The sequence below is a fragment of the Embiotoca jacksoni genome, unplaced genomic scaffold, assembly GCF_022577435.1.
Source record: "Embiotoca jacksoni isolate LCO1_2020_lvr unplaced genomic scaffold, fEmbJac1.0.p SCAF_16, whole genome shotgun sequence".
In the NCBI taxonomy this organism is placed as follows: domain Eukaryota; kingdom Metazoa; phylum Chordata; class Actinopteri; family Embiotocidae; genus Embiotoca; species Embiotoca jacksoni.
Genome location: NW_027185296.1, coordinates 8,447,710 through 8,463,110, shown reverse-complemented (window position 1 = coordinate 8,463,110; position 15,401 = coordinate 8,447,710). Strand labels below are relative to the sequence as shown.

Sequence of the window (15,401 nt, the reverse complement as noted above, 5' to 3'; positions counted from 1 at the left end):
CTGCTGACAAGTGTTGACTCAGTTTTTACTCCTGCTGGCTCCAACAGGTACAGCTTAATTTGTGACCTGCTTGCACTCGGGAGACGCGGACACAGCTGTGTCGGAGCCACTGCAGAGCTCAGCCCATCAGGCAGGCTGCGGAGCTTCATCTCGAAGGTAACATGAATTTACCATCAAATGTTTTTAAGTTGTCTGCACACAGTTTACTGGTTAATAAAGTCACATAACTTCTCACACTGTTGCTGTTATTTTAAAATAATAATTCTGAATCTGTTCGTTTTGTTTAATAACTAGGATTTCCAGTCACCGGACCACCACGGGTTCACGGTTGATGCATTTACTGAAACAATACTTTGGGCAGGACACCTTTGAACATCCGGGCTTTCCGCAGACAACAGAAGTCAGTCCTGTCCGCCGGTACGACATTCCCGTCGGAATGTGGAGCTCACGTGACTAAACGCACGTCCACTTACCTCCACCTGCCCGCGTTGACATTAAACGAACCCATGCAGCGATTATATTGGGAGGTCATGTTATAACTAAAGCAACCAATCACATTTCATCGTGGGCTGGTTTTAGGCTTGCACGAGGAAATTCCCGCTGATTGACAAGCTCACGGCACGGCCTGTTTGGGAACCTTGACCAATCACATTTGTGCATGGGAGGAGTCTATTTTTTCCCCCGCCTTCTCGTGACATGACGCATCGAATGACCAATAGATAGCGAGAAAAGGCGGAGACTAAACACGCTGACTTCCAATCATCGTCTTGGGGCGTGGTTTACGTTGACAAGGCCCGCCTATTGGCCGGTCTGCGGACTTCCCACAGGCAGTTGTATGTTTCATAAAAATGCACTCTGATGCGGCAAGTAAGTAGTAACGTTACAGAGGCTTTTCTGCATCAATTTACGACCTTTCACGGATGCTGCAGCGTGTGCCGGAGGGACTCAAACAGACCCCTTGTGTTTCTGCGTCTACTTTTGTCCCGTGGTTCAGTAGGATTTGATGAGAACGCATGAATTCCGTGCTATTTGCAGGTCTCTTTGTATTTGCCAGTGTTGTTTTGGGCGACAACAAAGGAAGGGTAGCTGGTGTAATTTCAGTTGTTTTGGATATTTAGGGCGTTACTTTGGACACGGCAGCTTTTCTGAAGTTAATTTTTCGTGTTGCGTGAGCGGTGCTCGGGTAAATGTAGCCGGTCTTACTTAAATTCAGAAGGTTTTCGATGGTAATCGGTGAGTTGTGGTCTACATATTTATCATTACTGATCAGGTACTGCGCGTTTCAGCTCCAACTTGGTATCAGCGTATTGCCATTGTAAATCGGCCAATTTTCTGGTCAGCTGCGGAATGTTACAGAGAATGAAAATTGTGACGCAGTTGTCTAAAACATTTTTCATTGCCTGCTGCAGCAGCGCTGTCAGGTTTTGCGGCAACTACATCAGCTGCTGCAAAACGTCTGCGCAATGCATCTGTGCCAGGAGACATGTAATGTCAGATTTCTTTAAAAACAATGTCAAATGCATTCAATCAGTTGGTGTAAATGTTGGGGGGTAGAAGGGTCTGAAAGAAATAGTTGTTTTGTTAAATCATGGGAATTGTAGTTTAGTATCCCAAACGGAGCGAAGCCTTCAATGGCCTCTTTAGAGGAAATGGACTACAACGCCCATGCGCCCAACTCTCTAGATACTTTGTAAACTCTGTGCAAGTTGCGCGTCTGCACTGCTATTTTAGGTATGCAGCTAGGGCTATCTGCTCGGCTCTGTGTCGGTTCGACTGGTTTTGGCCTCTAGAAATAAACCCAAAGCATCGCTGTTTGGTGACACCTTCTGGACGGGAACGCGTAAATGACGTTTGGCGACAAGGTAGCATGCATGATCGAAAATTTCCGAGTTTACACGTCTTTCGAGGAATGCAGGGAGTCACTCCCTCAGTCGTGTGAGATATTTTCTGAAACGCAAACCCCCTGACCTGGAAATCAGGCGAAAGTAATGAGTGCACTATGGAGTCTGTGTTGATTGCCGACCGACAATTACATGGAATTTAAGGTTCATGTTGCTGCCATGATGATGTCACCTTCTCGTACCCTTGTCCTTCTACCAAGCATGATTAGGAAGCAGAGGATCTGTGCTTCAGTTTACATTTGTGATATTATCCTTATGTTTTTGTGGAAATAGATTTTCAACTGACTTCCCACTTGACTACACTGGCCAGCATCCATAAGATCCATCACACCTTGCACAGGCTGGTAAATACATAAAAGCTGTGTGTGTGTGTGTGTTTTTATTTCATGTGTGTGTGACACATTTGTGTCCTCATCACAAGCATCTGTTTTGACAGAACCTGACAGAAGACGTTGGACAGGATAGCCACCCATCAGGTAACCATGCAGATAGTCCTTGTGTTTTTTTTTAATTTTTTTTTATAGTCATCAGAGTTATTAGCAGTACAGCCTTGCCTACTGCCTTCTGAAATATACTGCCAGCTCTTGGATACTAATGAACGTTTTGCTTGAGAAAATCTGCATAATCTACTTTGTGTTTCTTATAAGCGCCCCCCCCCCCCCCTCACATTCTGTCTCCCACTTCCTGCCCCAGCCTGCTGCTCCAGAGCCATGCCTCCCAGGAAAAAGAGGAGACCCTCTGCTGGAGACGACATGTCGGCCAAGAAAAGTCGCCAAGAGAGGTGGGACATCCCCTTTGCTAAAGATTCAATAAATGTAGTTTCTAATTTAAGCATGCGCCCCTGATTATTGTGGCTGATAAAAGATGAAAGTGTGTATAAAGATAAGTTATTTTGACAATAGGAAAAGATCATTTAAAATCCCTACTACTCATGCAGCTGTGCTCTATGCGTGTCATAATGCTGCCGAGCAAATGACTAAAACCTCCTCTTCGTCCGCAGTGTTTTCAGAAAACACGAGACATCACAGATCCGAGAGGAGGAGACCTTTTCTAGTAAAAGATGCTTGGAGTGGTTCTATGAATACGCAGGTGAGCAGTCATCGCATTCACATTGAACCACTGATCAGTGCCGTATTGTTTTGTCGATCCACATGTGGATTCGAAGCTACGTCTCATTTGTCTGTCTCAAACAGGCTATGACGACGTGGTGGGTCCAGAAGGCATGGAGAAGTTCTGTGAGGACATTGGAGTGGAGCCAGAGAATGTAAGCAGGTTTTGTTTTCGTTTTTTCATGTTTAGAAAAGTCTTGCAGTTCGGTTCCGACTGTGTGGCCTCACTTTGCTGGTTTTTCACACTTTTTCTCTCTGACTGTCAGTCAAACTAGTTTTCAGACTCTCTTTTGGCTGTGGTGACACATGATCAACATTTCTCATCATTTTTGAAGCTGTACAAAAATCTACCTCAGCAGATCAGCATTATGAAAAGGGAAAAAAAAAATCTGTAATTACTAACCACAGTTTTGCAGTCCCAGTTTTATCTCAAGCTCACTATTTGTTTACAGTTGATCTTTGTGTTGGTGGTTGTTTTTTTGTCTGTTTGATATAGAAAAGATTGATGGTCTGGACTGACACGCCTCCTATTTATTTTGTGGTTTGTGTCCAGGTAGTGATGCTGGTTCTTGCTTGGAAGCTCGATGCCCAGAGTATGGGATATTTCACCCTTCAGGAGTGGCTGAGGGGCATGGGCTCACTGCAGTATGTTGCTCACCTACTTTTTTTTTTTTTTAAATGTCATCTTCAAAATCGATTAGTACCTTGTTGTGTTTTGTCTGTCTCGGGGCCGTGTGTCCTTCATTCTCAGCTGTGCATGTGGTGAAGTGTTGAGCTTGTTCTTAGGCATTTTTCTTCTCTGCTGTTGACAGGTGCGATTCCACAGAGAGGCTGAGGAATTCGCTCGACTACCTGAGATCTGTCCTAAATGACAGCACCAGTTTTAAGCTCATTTATAGATATGCCTTTGATTTTGCTCGGGTGAGTTTTGTTTTTGGTTTTACACACAGACACACGGAGCAATCTTAAGATCAGTTTTAACTCATCTCAACTGAGTAGAAGAATCCCTGTAATATACAGATACACCAGATTGATAATCTGGTATTGTTGGTAAACTTGATATTTTAAGTAGGTCAAGATCACTTTCCAGGTTGACTTGGCGTGGTAAAGCACTTATCAAGTGTTGAACCTATTTGCATAGCAGCTTTGATTCAATAGAGACATTGAGCCATGACTCGAGGCATTCAACTCACTTTTATATGGTGGTTTAAAGAACAAATACATGATGAAGTTGGTTCGGGAATTCATGCTGTTTTTTGTATTGGGGTTAGTTTTGCTGATAATGATGTGGCTCCACTGCTTTGTTGCATTGATTTCACGATGTCTCTCGCCTGTTTTGATTGGACAGGAAAAGGATCAGAGGAGTTTGGACTTGAACACAGCCAAGTGCATGTTGGGGCTTCTTCTGGGGAAGACGTGGCCTCTGTTTCCTGTGTTTAATCAGTTTCTAGAGGTAAGTTTGTGGCAAATCACATGTTCTTTACAGTAGCTTGCATAGGGCTGTTGTGGCGTATTAATCTGAGGTATTGATGTTATTCCTCAGCAATCCAAGTACAAAGTCATCAACAAAGACCAATGGTGCAATGTTTTAGAGTTCAGCAGGACAATCAACCTGGACCTCAGTAACTATGATGAGGACGGCGCCTGTGAGTGACCATGTAGAGCTTCAACCAAGTGTTACACCGATAACAAGTTTTTGGGTTTATTCTAATCTCTGTCTCGCCCTTTCATCAGGGCCGGTTTTGTTGGACGAGTTCGTGGAATGGTACAAGGAGCGACAGATGTCATAACTGCAGAGGAAAAATTGGGGGAAAATTACAACTGTGACAACGACGACTCTTGAGAATCTACAACCAATAAGTAAACAATACAAAAAGCAGCAACAAGTGTGTGCTTCCTGGTGAAGGAGGGGTTGGGGTTGTGGGTGGGCTTAGGGTGGGGGGCTCTGGGTTTTGCAGCCCTGCGGCGCGAAAGGGGGGGGGAGGGGTGCGGCTGCTGTCATCGTGGAGTTCCCTACGGAAAGTTGCATAGTGGGCAAGCTTGCAGCAATCCCCAGTGGCATTGCTCTCTCTCACTGTGACATGTCATATTGCTGTCTCTGTTAGGATAACATGGTATCATACATGGAGGACGGAAGCAGAGCGGTATCGTGTGGGAGAGCCACTCGTCATCCCTCGTCTTCAGCACAGAGAAACCAACGGAAGTGACCATTCATAATTTTGTGTCTGAGTCTTAAACAGGGTCACTTTGACCCGGGCACATTCAAGTATTATACTGTATATCTGTGCAATGAACTTGAGCTTTTCTGGACAGATGGCACTAACTATTGTTTGTCACATCTTCAGTTTGATAAGAGCACTTCAAGAAGCACACTGTGTCAAATGGTTGATTGCAGGTTTCTGATGCCTGTGCTGTTTACTGTTGATTTGTGCCAGTTATTTCTTTTCCCCTCAAGTTCCCCCCCTCCCCCGCTCCAGCTAATGCTACCCCCCCTCCCCCTCTGCAAAGGCTTCAGACCTCATAACACCAAACAAATCAGCATTGCTGCTTACTAACTCTTATTACAGTACAGCGGTGAGCCACTAGTGCTCTGATCAGCATTTATTGGTCTGATGACCAATTTATGTATCTACGTTGTGTAGGTAAGAGTATTATTGTGCCTCAAAACATGGAAGTCACTTTGTGTGTACCACACACATACCAACAAACCCAAATGTATATACACGTGAGAATACATACAACACACACATGCACACACAGACACACTGAGTGGTCAGGGATTATTTCAGGATGAATTCAGACTGTTTGGGCTGTGTTATAAGTTGACATAGAGCTAGTTGGTGTCCATTTTGTCTTGCTATGTGGCATCTGTTTGTCTTCCTTAGTCCACTGATAGTTTCAGGTCTCCTCTTGCCAGTAGCATCTCTCCCAACACTAACAGTGTTAATGGAACTGCAGTGGAAGACCAGTGACCCTCTCAGGATGAGCTCCTGTAGGCTTCGGTAGGGAACTAGGTTTGCTGAAAGCATTGCTTTGTTCCACCCATACAGTAGGATGTAATCAAAACTGTGGACACTGACAGTTTGGAACTATGTGATGATGCTATGCTGTTCTTTTCGCCTAGTATAATGTTCTCGTAACACATGTATAAATTTTTGTCTCTGGCTGTGATGTGATGCTGAATTGTCAGAAGATTTAATATTTGCATGCATGCTCCCAACAGAGCCTTTTGTGAATGGATGAGATTTTTTGAAAACATTTTTCAAACATGTTTTTGTTTTGTACAGAAATTAGTGCAAGTGTTTTGTGCTTAATTTGATAGACACAGTCATGTTATTTGAACTGAGATGTAAAAACATGATTGTGTCTATTAAGACCTGGAACACACCTGTAACCTCACGGTGGAACAGGGGTTCCCTCCTGCATTTTAGCCCATCGTACACCTCCTTACACTCGCTGTGAAGCTCCAGCAGGCTGTGGCCCGTGTACAGGATCCTTTACATTGGAAGTGACACTTGTTTTGCAACTTTTGCACCACACTGTCATGATACGCACAACATACAGATTGAAATAGGTTGTGAAGATTATACACATCAGCTTCTTGGAAATCCACTGCAACTGAAAGCTATGTGAAAACCCCTGTTGTCTCGATCATCAGCATAAACAAAGATTGAAGTAGTAGTTGGATTGCTTACCAAATACTGTGTAGAGATCGGTGTTTTAGTATTTTCCCATTACAATGCAGGAGGATGAACAGCCTTGTCCCAACTGTATATATGTATGTAAACTATGTAAGTGTCTATATGTCTGTTTTCACTATAACCTATGTCTATACACAAATAAAAAGGTTTATTAACTTATTGGCTTATATTTGGACTCTTTAGTTATCAGTTTGTCCAAAACAAACCATTGGTACCAAACACTGACATCCCTCTTCCTATTTCTACAATTGAAGAGTTGCATTAAATTGTTAACACTGTTTTATTAAGGTCTCCATCAAGTGCATTATTAATTTGGGACCATTACAGTAAGGCATGATGAGGGGGTTAAATGAAGCGATTTACACCAACAAAACAAATATGGAAGATAAGGACAAACAGCAATAAATCTTTAGCATTTACATTTCATTTCAAGTTTAGTACATATAATTTACAATATTTGTGTCCTTCACTGGCTAGTTTAAGATCAAACAATAATATCAATCATTTGCTATATAGGAGGCACTGACTTGATTAAACGTCACTGACGTTTGGGTTTGAGGGGTCAAAATAGGTGGCCAGATTTTCTGACATAAGTGAAGACTCCATTCCTGACATGTTTGTTCTCTGATAGGATCTGTTCCTCTCCCACTCTTGTTTCTTGCTGCTCTGTGGAGATCTCCATGTTAGCTCCTCTGCTTCAGCTGGTGGTGGTGTTGCGGGGACAGGAGGTGGAGCCTCCTGCAGTGGTTCCATCTCTTTAATGTCATGTCTTTTGTACATGGGTACGCCATACAACAACTCCATGGTTCTTCCCCCACCTACTGAAGCGGAGGAAAGATTTAATTGTGTTAGTGGCTGTTTAGACAGGGGTTTGATGTCCGCCTCAGACTTGTGATAACTCAAACTGGTGTATTTTTGAGTGCCGCGGTCATCAAATAAAGGAGATGCACCCGCATCTAAATTTGTGTCCCACCTTCGTCTTTCCGATGACATGGCTTTAAGAGCGCTAAGGCCTTTCCTTTCCCTCCTGTTGTCAGATACAGCCCTCAAAGTCTCATCTGTGCTGCTGAGTGAATTATCAAGAGCACCACTGGATGCAGGAGAGGCTCTATTGGGACTCAGAGATGAGTATTTATGCATTAGTGTCACATCTGATTTACAGCTGTCTTGCTTTACCCTAATGTCAATTGTACTGCTGGAGGAGTTGGGGGAGTTGAGTGAGGGGAGTTTGGGCTCTGCAGGTGGAGTCTGCTCCAGAGATGTTAAGGCAGCATTCAGACTTCTCCTCGGAGTGGAGATTGACAGGTCAGCCAGACGATGACCAACACCTGTCCACCTCATCTCGGGTGGAAGGTCAGCCTCTGTGTTGCTGCTGGACTGTTCCATCCTTTTCTTTGCTATATCACCAAAGCTCATTCTGGGAACTCTCTGTGGGGAAAGAGATGCATTTCCATCTCCCTCATCTTCTTGTGCAACGGTTACAATTTCTGCCTCTGTATATCTTTGTTTTGTGTAGTCTACTGTTTGATTCTTGTCACTAAGGGAGAGAGAGTTCCCAGGTGGTGATGAAGCTTTCATAATCATACGATTATAAGTGATTACAGAGTCAATATCTATCATTCCTGACTTGTTTGGTGCATGTCTGCTTTGTTTTACAGTGTATTCTTTCACCTCATTTTCACTCTCACTTTCAGAAGATGGGGAATTACTTGGAATACCAAGGCTCAGGTCAGGAACCCTGTGGTCCGTCTCGTCCTCACTGCTGCTGGAGGAAAAATCAGGCAGTTGCAAGTTGATTGACTTTTCTTGAGTTGTGGAGAGGCTGTAGTTGTCTCTTAGTCTCTCTTTAACCTCTACTGAGTGGATGGACTTATCATCTTGATCCTTCAATGTGGGACCAACATTCACTGGTTTGTTTTCAAGGATCAGAGATGACTCTGGGCTTATGACTTCTTGCATGCCTACTACCCTTCTCCTTGGTATTGTTCTGTTGGTTTTACGAACAGTTCCACTTTGACCGCTGGAAGAGGAGGGGGAGTCAGGTGGAGGTGATGAGGGCAGATTGGGTGGTTCTTGTGTACCGGATGAGAGGCGCCTTCTGGAGCGGGAGATGCCAAGACTCATTGTGGCCCACCTGGACTGAAGATCTGAGTTTATCTCTGGCATTGTGTAGGTGTTGTCATTTGTTGGTTTGTTCCCCAAGTCATCTGAAACAACTGCATACTTTTGTAATTTGACGTTGTGGTCTGTCTTTGGACTGTGAGAAATATTTATCACTGGGGCTGTAGGAGATCTTACAAACTCCTTTTCTGAGGCCTTTGATGTGGTAGATAGTCCCATTTCTACTTCAGTTTTGTGGTCTCGTTTCTCATCCTCACTCTCACTTGTTGAAGAGTTTGACTCAGACTGTCGAAAGCCCAAAGACATGCTGCTGACACTCCGATCTGGCTGCAGTGATGGTGCTTTGATGTGAGGAACGTGTTGAAGATCTCGGGTTAACCACTGTGTTTCTTGGTCATGTTTCACGGTGTCCAATAATGTATTTGGAGGCTTTGCCATGTGTGTCATTCCTTGCCCTTTTGCCTTTGTGTGGTTTGTCATTTCATCCTCACTGTCACTGTAGGAAGATGTACGAGAGGCTGGTGATGGTGCTTTAATATCTAGTCGCCTCTTGATCCAAGGAATATGTTGAAGATCTACAGCAGGCCACTTTGTATCTGGATCTTGACTAACTCTTTGAGATTCTTGAAATGGGAGCACTCCAGTGTCCAACTTCCCTGGCCTCTGCCCCACTGTGTGATCTGTTGCTTCACCTTCACTGCCATTGCTACAAGATGAACCAGAAGCTGGTGATGGTGCTTTGATATCTAGACGTCTCTTGATTTGAGGAATACGCTGAAGATCCAGGGTTGGCCATCCTGCATCTTGTTCTTGACTCACTGTTTGAGATACTTTACTTAGAAGCCTTGACTCCTCATGCTGTTGTTTCTTGATGTGTTTGGTTGTGTCATCATCACTGTCACTACTAGAAGATGAATCAGAAGCTGGTGTTGGTGCTTTGATATCCAGATGTCTCTTGATGCGTGTAGTATGCTCAAGATCAAGGAGAGGCCACCTTTGTTCTGGATCATGACTTATGGTCGGAGATACTTTAATTGGAGGCCTTGACACGTGTAACTCTTCAAGCTCTTGTTTCTTTATGTGTTTTGTTGTCTCATCCTCACTGTCATTGCTACAAGATGAACCAGAAGCTGGTGATGGTGCTTTGATATCTAGACGTCTCTTGATTCGAGGAATATGTTGAAGATCTACAGCAGGCCACTTTGTATCTGGATCTTGACTAACTCTTTGAGATTCTTGAAATGGGAGCACTCCAGTGTCCAACTTCCCTGGCCTCTGCCCCACTGTGTGATCTGTTGCTTCACCTTCACTGTCACTGTTAGAAGATGAACCAGAAGCTGGTGATGGTGCTTTGATATCTAGACGTCTCTTGATTTGAGGAATACGCTGAAGATCCAGGGTTGGCCATCTTGCATCTTGTTCTTGACTCACTGTTCGGGATACTTTACTTAGAAGCCTTGACTCCTCATGCTGTTGTTTCTTGATGTGTTTGGTTGTGTCATCATCACTGTCACTACTAGAAGATGAATCAGAAGCTGGTGTTGGTGCTTTGATATCCAGATGTCTCTTGATGCGTGTAGTATGCTCAAGATCAGGGAGAGGCCATCTTTGTTCTGGATCATGACTTATGGTTGGAGATACTTTAATTGGAGGCCTTGACATATGTAACTCCTCTTGTTCATTTTTCTTCATGTATTTTTTTGGCTCATCATCACTGTTCCAGGGTGAATCAGAAGCTGGTGTTGGCGCTTTGATATCTAGACGTCTCTTGATGCGAGGAATATGCTGAAGATCTATGGCAGGCCACCCTCTATCTGGTTCTTGACTTACTGTTGGAGATATTTTATTTGGAAGCCTTGACATGTGTAACTCCTCTTCTTCCTGTTTGTTTGTGCGTTTTGTTGTGTCATCCTCACTGTCACTGCTAGAAGATGAATCAGAGGGTGGTGATGATGCCTTTATATCTAGACGTCTCTTGATGTGAGGAGTTTGCCGAAGCTCCAGAGTTGGTGACCGTGTTTCTGGTTCTTGACTCATTGTTTGAGATACTTTACTTGGAAATCTTGTCGTGTGTAACCCCCCTCGTTCATTTTTCTTTGTGTGTTTTGTTGTCTCATCCTCACTGTCACTACTAGAAGATGAGTCAGAAGCTGGTGATGGTGCTTTGATATCTAGACGTCTCTTGATCCGAGGAATATGTTGAAGATCTACAGCAGGCCACCCTGCATCTGGATCAAGCCCTGCCATGACCACCTCTCTGTTCTCTTGCCTGTTTGTATGTTTTGTTGTATCATCCATTCTTTCATCACCAGAAGATGAATCAGAATATGGTAATGAAGCATTGATATCCAACTGTTTCTTGATTTGGCCTTTTCTGTCCCGAATGCGTTCCACTTTGAGGTTTGTGATTTCTGCATCACTCTCACTGCTGCAAGAAGATGAATATGCTGCGGGTGGTGAAGTTGCATTGGTGTTCAGACTTTTACCATGAGTGGCAACAACCAAACTGACACCACGCCACTTTGTCTGTGGCTTAGGTGTAAATTTCTCTCTGGTCTCCTTCTCTGCTGTAACTATCCTGCTTGACTCATCGTATTCATGAATGGATTTTTCCTTCTCCTCATCATCAGTGTCTTGTTTAATTGTGCACTGCACTGTCTCCGCATCACTGTCGCTGGATCCAGACGAAGAGGAGTGATCTGGTCTCACCACAGGCCTTTTTGTGCCACCTCTATAATCACCCTGATTAGACTTCACTGACAGCCTTTCTAGATCTCCACTGTGGATTTGAAGTCCAAAACTAACATCCCGGTTAATGTCCTGGTCAGAGTTCACAGTGTATTGTGTAGGCTCATCCTCACTCATATATGAGCTGGAGCTGGACGTATCATCCCTCTTCTGTTTGTCTGAAATGTAGGGCACAGTTCGTTTGGGATCATTAAAAGAACCAAACACAGTGCTGGATCGGGCAGATGAGCTTCGGACAGAATCGCTAAATTCAAATAGTTCCTCATTCTCCTCCAAAAGATCAGGGTCTGTTGGGTTTCTGGTTTCTGTGTGTGGTGACCAGTCTGCAAAGGGTTTAGAAGAAAATCCAGGAATTGGATTAGATGTGGAGAAGTCTGCTGTTTGCTGAACAGAGTCTTTTACCAGCTGAGGAGACTTGGGTCTTGTGTGGTCTCTTTGGATCAATTGGTCTTCTTTTAATGCTTTTTCAGATAGTGAAGAATCTGAGCGTGACGACAGGCTTCCTCTCTCCTCCAGCTCAACAGGATCTGGGATGTGTTCAAACTCCATGTTGTGTGTGTGGCCTGTACGACAGTCAGCTGACAGATCTCTGCCATCGTCCTGTTCATCCTCTGGACTGCTCTGTTTTGAGCTGTTTTTACTTCCTGAGTCTCCATCAGTATTCCTACTTTTGAAAGCCTCAGCTGCTTGCCTTTCAATATCTTCAATATCTGCCATATTGGTGCTTTCCTGATTACCACTGGCCACAGTGTCATAATACTGTACATTGTGGTCGTTTCTATATTCTACGGTGCTAAATGTGACTCTCCTTTCCCTGCAAGCTCCTATTTCTTCTGGTTCCTCACTGTTGGAGAAGGCCTCATTGTCATATTGTCTTTGTTCAACAGATGGCACAGAGTTGGTTGCAGGAGAGGTTTTCTTTTTGGTGACCTTTTTCCAAAGAACATCAATACAAGGTCTTGCGAGGACGCCAAGGATAAATGCAATCAAAAATGTGATGAAAACAGACAGACAAACAGCCAGAGTCAAGTCAGACTGTGTAGCCCTCTGATTTCTCTCTTCTCCTGCCTTGTTTGGGACTATTTGTCGAATGGTTCTGGGTAAACTTCTTGGTTTTCTTCCTCCACCTCTTAATTTACTGATTTGGAGGTTATAAATGGACACAACTTGTTGCTCTTCAGACACACACACATACAGTCCTGCGTCTCTCTCTGTGATGTCACGGATGAGCAGATCAGTCTGGCTCACAGATGCTTGACCGTTGGGCGTCCACCACATTGGGTCTGGAAAAAAAAATACAATATTGACATGCAGTTGAACTGACCTACATTGTTAATTATGTATTGAGCTCTTCTACATAATTTTGACTGTGTTACCTTGTGCAGAGCAAGACAGCAGTATTTTAGAGCCACTATAGACCGTCACATCCTGGTGGAGCTCTGGGCTGTTTTCAGTACCGACACAGTTTAGGTCATCGTCCTCCAACTGTAGCAGGTCTCTGCCTGAGAGGATAGACGGGGAAGCACACACCATGCTCCAGGCCTGCAGGCCTCTGCTGCTGTCATAGGCCATCCTCCTCCTTATACTGCGCATGGTGCAGTCACACTGCCACTTGTTTCCTTCCAGCCTCACATCCGACCCAATGTTAAGCAGAGTGAGGTGCATCAAAGGATGAAGGCTGGTTAACATGTTGAAGCTCAGATCCAGGACCTTTGAGGGGGAAACAAGAATAACATACAGCTGATGTTGCAACATATAATTTGATTGCTAAAAAAAAAACCAAACAATTAACTTCCATTTCCTTTTGATTAGAGAATATTTCCCTAAAAATGATACATGAACAAAAAACAGTCTTACCCTGAGCTGCACTAAATCCTGGAACATCTGAGGATGGAGACTCGAGATGAGGTTGTGTTTTAAGTCTAGCTCTTTTAGCAGTCGAAGGCCGTTGAGGTCTCCTGGTTGCAGAGTCGAGATCCTGTTGAAGGAGAGCTGCAGAACCTGTAAGGACTCAACACCTTCCAGGCCTGGATGACAGAAAATAAGAGCTGTAATTAGGACTCAGAAATAACCATGGAGGAGCAAGGAATGCATTGTATGTTGCAGGTTTTCTGTTATAATAACAGGTCGGTCTTTGTCTTGTCCTCTTGGGCCTGCACTTCTGCTCATTGTTCACTGTGATTTGCAAGGTGAAAAACTGCTTATTTTTAGCTATGAAGTCAATTTGTTTGCCGGCCTGTGGTATTTTCAGTGCTGAGATGATATAATATGAACTACAGTCATGTCTCTGAGATAGTAAATCAATGTGCACCTCATCCCTGGAATACGAATCCAGATTATCGCGTCTTATTTCCACAGTGAACACTCTCACAATCTGACTAATTAGGGGCAGAGAATTTTCCTGCTGTCTCCTCCTTTTCAGAAGACAATCTCCCCAAGACTGCCGGGCTAAAGCGAGGCACTGTGGGTCCGTGCTTCATTAGAGAGGCACTGCAGGTTCTGTGATCTGAATACCAAACAGGACCAAGTCTATGAGTGTCAACATAGCTCTCGCTAAGTAAATGGGCAGTTTGCGCATGCCTTTTAAAAGAACCATAGTGAATGCTTTTCTCTGTAACACGCACACGTTCAGCCGAGCGGAGGGAGTTCTGTGAAACACAGTGATACAGGGGAAAAGGAGGATTGCATGTTTACACCTTTTCTCTGAGCCACTGGAATGTCAATAAAAAGTGTGACTGGCTAAAGGCTTGTACAGTGTCATTATCTGGAGAGGCTCAATCATGTCTGCATGGAGCAAAGTACAAAAGATGAAGGATATCAGTGGCAGGGTTTGTTTATGAGAATCATATATTGTTTTATTCCACTAAGGAGAAAAGACCTCAGGCTGCCTTTTTACGGAGAATTTGGAAAACAGTAAGACCATGAGGTGGATCTCGTTAAAAAAAAAAAAAAAAACACGAGCACATGTTGCAACATATGATAAACATGGGAAAAATACATTTTCACATGGGAATCCACAAGCTTCACACTTTACACCAAGAAAATGTTCCAAAACCACGTTTTCCCATGGGCAACACACGTTTCACGTGCGCAATCACGTCAAGACAACATCAAGTCTGATTTAATTCAACTTTACTTTGTTTCTAAGATGGAACATGCTCAGAGCATTATAGTACTAACTGTATGGTTCAACTCCATATGTAATTTTGTGTCACTCACTTTGTACACTCCACAGAGATACTACAGTACATCATGGGTGTGTGGCCAATAGCAGACATGTCCAGTAACTATTTAACTTTAAAACATACTGGGTGTGGTAATATTGTGAACTCTGTGCTGCACATAATTCATGTGTGTAGTATGAGTTCCTTCTCGTGGGGAATGTTATCAGCGATAATGACTGATGTCTAAGATTTTGCGATTATGATGTGTGGAGTTATTTAATTTAGCTGCTTTTTATACCATACATATGGGTTGTCAACAGTGCTGGAAAGTTAATTTACTCAAATACAGTACTGTTCAGAAGTACAGTTTCAAAATACTTTGCTTAAGTATTTCCATTTTAATTCACTTCATTCATAGATTGCACCACATTTCTGAGGGAAATATTGTATTTTTTTACATCACTACATCTGTTTAATGGCAACAGTTACCTTTCAGATAACAATTTTTCTCCATCTCCATCTTGAGCAGCTACAGCAATAAAGTACTTCTTCTATGTAAATGTATCAGTAATCATGATCCAAATTTACTGTATAATAATAAAACATTGACAAGAGCCATTCTGATGAATGTTTACTTTTTCTTTTTATACTTAAAGT

At 43.4% G+C, this 15,401-nt stretch overlaps 1 protein-coding gene across 4 annotated transcripts; it reads left to right on the top strand.

Annotated features, from left to right (window-relative positions):
* Positions 1-833: 833 nt before the first annotated feature.
* dcun1d4 (DCN1, defective in cullin neddylation 1, domain containing 4 (S. cerevisiae)) lies at positions 834-6,870 on the top strand. Of its 4 annotated transcripts, none has more exons than XM_069150708.1 (11): positions 834-867; positions 2,175-2,245; positions 2,338-2,377; positions 2,595-2,682; positions 2,902-2,990; positions 3,095-3,165; positions 3,564-3,655; positions 3,823-3,931; positions 4,359-4,463; positions 4,554-4,656; positions 4,745-6,870. In XM_069150708.1, the coding sequence occupies exons 1-11, from the start codon at positions 849-851 to the stop codon at positions 4,798-4,800; spliced, it is 843 nt and encodes a 280-aa protein (XP_069006809.1). In that variant the 5' UTR covers positions 834-848; the 3' UTR covers positions 4,801-6,870. The 4 variants fall into 4 exon arrangements, 3 of the variants coding, with proteins under 3 accessions (XP_069006809.1, XP_069006807.1, XP_069006808.1); XM_069150706.1 differs by lacking the exon at positions 834-867 and adding an exon at positions 956-1,233; XM_069150707.1 differs by lacking the exon at positions 834-867 and adding an exon at positions 1,638-1,862.
* The last annotated feature ends 8,531 nt before the right edge of the window (positions 6,871-15,401 follow it).